This window comes from Osmerus mordax, chromosome 13 (genome assembly GCF_038355195.1).
Source record: "Osmerus mordax isolate fOsmMor3 chromosome 13, fOsmMor3.pri, whole genome shotgun sequence".
Lineage (NCBI taxonomy): Eukaryota > Metazoa > Chordata > Actinopteri > Osmeriformes > Osmeridae > Osmerus > Osmerus mordax.
In genome coordinates, this window is record NC_090062.1 from 16,736,833 (window position 1) to 16,741,989 (window position 5,157).

General features: G+C 51.6%; 1 protein-coding gene across 1 annotated transcript; it reads right to left on the reverse strand.

Annotated features, from left to right (window-relative positions):
* Positions 1-1,407: 1,407 nt before the first annotated feature.
* atmin (ATM interactor) lies at positions 1,408-4,523 on the reverse strand. Its single transcript, XM_067249252.1, has 3 exons — positions 4,482-4,523; positions 3,812-4,011; positions 1,408-3,191 (listed from the first exon to the last, which is right to left on the reverse strand). The coding sequence occupies exons 2-3, from the start codon at positions 4,003-4,005 to the stop codon at positions 1,460-1,462; spliced, it is 1,926 nt and encodes a 641-aa protein (XP_067105353.1). The 5' UTR covers positions 4,006-4,011; positions 4,482-4,523; the 3' UTR covers positions 1,408-1,459.
* Positions 4,524-5,157: the final 634 nt, after the last annotated feature.

The following is a 5,157-nucleotide window of genomic DNA, read 5'->3' on the forward strand; positions in this document are numbered from 1 at the left end:
GTACCGCCCTGCACTATAAAATAATCTATGGACTGTGTAAATACTGCAGAGCACTCAAGAACCTTGACGCTATAAAGTTATAAATACAAATCATCGAAGGCATTCTAACAGAACATGCAACAGAAAACCTGTCGGAAAAGAATAATCCAAGATTCAAACATGCCAATTAAACATGACCAAAACTATACTGATTATTCCATTGTTTAGGCTACATCCAAAACAATATATATTTTTCGATCGTGATCGGCCTTCTTCCTCTTAAAGCAGTTTAAGGGTACTGACCAGGGTAGGCTACTGACCAACAAAATACATAAACCAAAATGATAGCTGTAAGGCACCTACATAAACAAAAATAGAATTATTTTATAACGTGGGATCTCTTTCTAGAGTTCACATTCAATGACCATGTCGCAGTGATGAAAAATTGTGATTCAGGGTGGTCAAACTGAGGTAACTAAGAGTAGGCCTACTTAGGAACGACAACACGGGGTTTTCCAATAGCAAGTTCAAGACAACATTTGCAAACTTCCCCCCCACTCCTCCATCCCACTGGGATGAAACGGAAGGGGTTTATTCCGTCAACTGAATAAAAATGTTCAAAGTTCAGTCGGACCCAAAGAGGCCTGGACGATGTTACTGAACACACAAGATTACAACAGAGTCACAGTGACAATAGCGTAGCTAGACTTAGATCTAGGCCATGTACTAGTTTTTAGACAGCATCGTATTACCTACACGGTGAACCGCTAACGTAGCCTATACACTTACGGCCAGCTAATGAATAAATCATCGACGATGACAGCGTTGTCTGCTAGTGCTAGCTAACTCATTGACCCGGGGATGTTCAGGATAGTGACCTTGCGGGGATGAAAGACAGATTTGACAAGAATACTAATACCAGTCCCATCTCAACAAGGGGTGCGTGACAACCAGCGGACATTGTAACTAGCCTTCTAGCGATTCTTGGTGGCTATAGCCACTGAGTAGGATGATCAGGGTTCACCTTTACCTTCCCATTACAGCGAACGAGACAGCTAGCGCTAATGCTCGAGCTATGAAACGTTGAAATACACCAACATTTCAAGAGAAAATGCGCATGTAGTAGTATGTCATCGTATGTGCAAATAAACATGTGTACTGGCAGAGTGTGTATGTGTGTGTGTGGGGAGGGTAATCATGCCTGTCGAATAATAAAGTGCTATTAATATTGTGTGTGTGTGTATGTGTGTGAGGGGTGTGTGTTCCGACCCCCACAGTGGAATGTTCCTAGTAGTCTCCCTACTTAAGTGTGTCTGTCTGACAGTCCTGTATAGGCAGTGGACTGTGCAGGGGATGGAGATAAGCTGTCCTGGCCACTCTGGGGCGGGGTGAGGAGAGGGGGGGAGGAGACACCAGACACCAGCAGCCTGTCATGTTTGAGGGGGGTGAGGTAGCCCCTGTGTAGTGAGGAGGGGGGGGTTCAGCTGTTGGGTTTATCTGGGTTCTGGAAAAGCCCGAACAGCTCTTGGCAGGTCTGGGTCTCCACAGAGCTCAAGTGAGACTCAACGTTCCAGGCCAGGTCAGCTGACAGGAAGTCGTCCATGACGGTCTGGGTCTCGTTGCTGGTTAGGAACAGGTGTCCGAGGCTCTCCGACGGCCCGCTCGCCGTCTGGGTCTCCGTGGTGCTCAGCGGCCGGGCGGGGTCTCCTCCGGAGAGGGCTGGGTGCGGGGGGCGAGGTGGCGAGGGCGGCAGGTCGGTCTGGGTCTCGTTGTCAGATGACTCGGTGCTCATGGAGAAGCTGGACTGGCGCAGGATGTTCCCCAGGGGCACGTGTCCGGCGCCGGCGCTCAGCAGGAAGTTGAGGTCGGTCTGCGTCTGCGTGTCGAACATCTCCAGCTCCAGGTCGCTGCGGGCCTCGCCCTCCCCCGCCGCCGCCAGCCCCTCCAACAGCAGGAAGTCGGTCTGCGTGTGGGTGTCCAGGGACTCCAGGGGCGCAGCCAGCTCGCTCTCCTCCGTCTGAGTCTGGATGTGCACGGCGTTCAGGAACTCCTCAAAGTCAAAGTCGATGGCGGCGTGGGGGGCGGAGGAGCCGGAGGAGCCGTCCGTCAGACCCTGGTGGGCGGCCATGCTGTCAGACAGGATGTTGGCCAGGTCGTTGATCAGCGCCATGGTCTGGGTCTGGTTGTCGGCAACGCCGCTCGCCTGGAGCTCGGCCGTCTGCACGCCGAAACACATCCCCCCCGCCGACTTCTCCTCTTCCTGCTCGCCGTAGAGGCCGTGGTGGCCCGAGGTGGCGAGCGAGACGTCGCTGGGGTGGGTTGGGAACGCGTCGTCGGACAGCGCCGTCTGGGTGGAGACGCTGAGGGAGTCGCCTTCGAACAGGTGGGAGCAGGCGATGGCCTGGTCTAACTGAGCCCTCTCCTCAGCCCGCTCCCTGGTCTGGGTCTGCCTGGTGGTGGAGGGGGACGAGGACGAGGCCAGCTGGCCCAGGACGTGGCTCTCCGTCTGGGCTGCGATGGTGGAGGTGGCTTTGGTCCTGGAGAAGGTCTGGGTCTCCACGCTGACCGGCAGGAGAACCTGGGCGCTGACGCTGATGTCTGTCTGGGAGCAGGAGGACACCGAGGACTCCCCTCCGGCCCCCAGCCCCCCGGCCCCCACAGCCTCCCTGGCCAGGAAGGACATGTCCGTCTGGATGTTTGTGGAGGTGCTCCTCCCCCGCTGCCCCCCTAGACAGCTGGCTGGATCGTCCGCCAGACCCACCGGCTCCAGACTGACCTGCACCCCTGTGCTGATGGGACCCAGGCTGGAGCGAGAGGCCTGCATGCTGCCCCGGAAGCCCAGCGTCCTGGCGTCCAGGTGGGGCACCACGGCTGCCATGGATTGGGGCAGCAGATGGAGCGTGCTGAGGGAACCGTGGCTGTCCACCGCCAGGACGACAGAGCGCAGCGCTCCGCTGTCAGAGGGCAGGAGGACGGGGAGGTGAGCCAGCTGGATGACTGGCACGTTCACCACGGCCACCTTGGGCTTGGGCAGGAGAACCTTCTGGAAGGTTCTGGGGGGGTTGGATGGGTGTTTCACGGGATCCAGGACGTCGGAGGCGAAGGAGAGATGGCGGTCGGAGCTCGTCTGCTGGCACGGCCAATCGCTGGCTTTCACCTTCGCGGCTCCACCAATCAGCTTCTCCATCTTACGCTTTTTCACAGGTGGGTACCTGGCACAGGGAGGGTGGGGGTGGGGGGATGGAGGTGGAGGGTGGGGTGTTAGGATCTATACTCAAGACCAGGACCAGATATGGGAAAAGTACACACATCCTTCACTCAAGTACAAGTACAGATATTCATGTTTAAAAAGACTCATGTTTAACAAGAGTTGTTGACTACACTTTTTCACTCAAGTTAAAGTAAAGAGTAAGAAGTATTGATTACTACTACCTCTTGGACCTCACATCATATTAACACATTAATACAAAAATACACTACAGAGACACAGCACATTTGCCAGAAATCCTTTATGAAAAGTTTTGAAAGTTTGAAAAAATTATTTAAAAAATAAAGTTTTGAAAAAACATGACACTTTGTTGTGTAGTGTTGTGTGTGAACAAAAGGATAAAAAAGATACTACTTTTTTTGGTATTTTGTAAAATATTTATCAACGTTTAAAAAACTTTTTTTTTTATTAAAAATTTTATTTTTTAACTTTCAAAGAAAAGGTTTTTGACTTTTTTGGGGGGTAGAATAAAGACCCTAATCAACAAAATACTGTATATAAATATATATATTTTTTACTACTTCTATATCGTTTTGTATAAAAAGCTGAGCAAATCCAATGTACCTGTGCTCAGTGGGAAGCTGGTGGCCAGTCCTGTAGATGTGAGACAACAGCGCCGCCCTGCTGGCGTACGGGCAGCCGCAGGTGCAGCAGTAGGTCTTTCCGCAGTCCTCCGCGTGGCGCCTCAGGTCCCACTCTGTGCTGTAGCCGTTGCTGCACTTGGAGCACTTGTGCTTCTTCTCAGCGTGCATCTTCATATAGTGCTGAGACGGAACAGAACAGACGACTTGGCAAAGCGCTGACGGAAACGGAACGTTGAAAGAGGGCAAGGGAAGAGGTGGAAGCTTGAGCTAAAATAGACACGGAGGCAGATGCAAGGCTGACATTGTTTATTCCGGAGAGGAGACCGTGGAGAGGTCTAAAAGGAGGACGGTCTGGGACTGCCTGATGGAGAGACCCCAGGGGGTGACATGAGTGCCAGTTCTCATCTTTCCCCTCCTTAGCCAGTCCTCTTGGTGTTGGAAAGACTCAGGTCTTTCCAACACCAAGGCCGTACATTGTGAAATGTACTATACAAGACATTTGAACTGTGAAATTGTGTTTAAGCCAAAACTCACAAGCCCTAAGATTTTAGGCGGTCTTAGAAGGCCATCTACAGTCCTCCATGAAGTTGCTTGTTAAAAAGGCTAAACTAATACATTTGGTTTTTGATTTGGTTTTGTGTGTAGAGTACCTGTTTGACCAGTGAGAACTGGGAGAAGGGGCGATTGCGTCCGCGAGGACAGCCCTCGATGGGGCAGCAGTACAGTTTCTGACTCCCCTTCATGTCCTTCCTCACTGTCGGGTTGATGAGACCATCCTGGAGAGGAGGGAGGAGGGAAGGAGAGGAGATGAGAGGGGAGGAAAGAGGTGAGGAGATTAGAGGAGAGGAGGAGAAGAGGGGAGAGGTGAGGAGATTAGAGAGGAGGGGAGAGGAAAGAAGGAGAAGAGGGGAGAGGTGAGAAGGAGAAGAGGGGAGAGGAGAAGAAAAAAACATAAAATAATTCAGTTCAGTGTATAGAGTTGCCTTCGCCAAATCCATCTGGCAACACTTTTCACGTAAACATCCATGTATGTTCAGGAGGGTTTCACACTGAGATACTGATGAACCAGCAGATAGAGACAAAACCAAAGACTAACAACCTGAGCCAATCTCCGATCTCCAGTAAACGCACACACACACACACACACACACACACACACACACACACACACACACACACACACACACACACACACACACACACACACACACACACACACACACACACACACACACACACACACACACACACACACACACACACACACAGAGACTACAAAGAAAAGGTGTTATATTGAGAACATGTTACGTAACCACCATGTTCGTG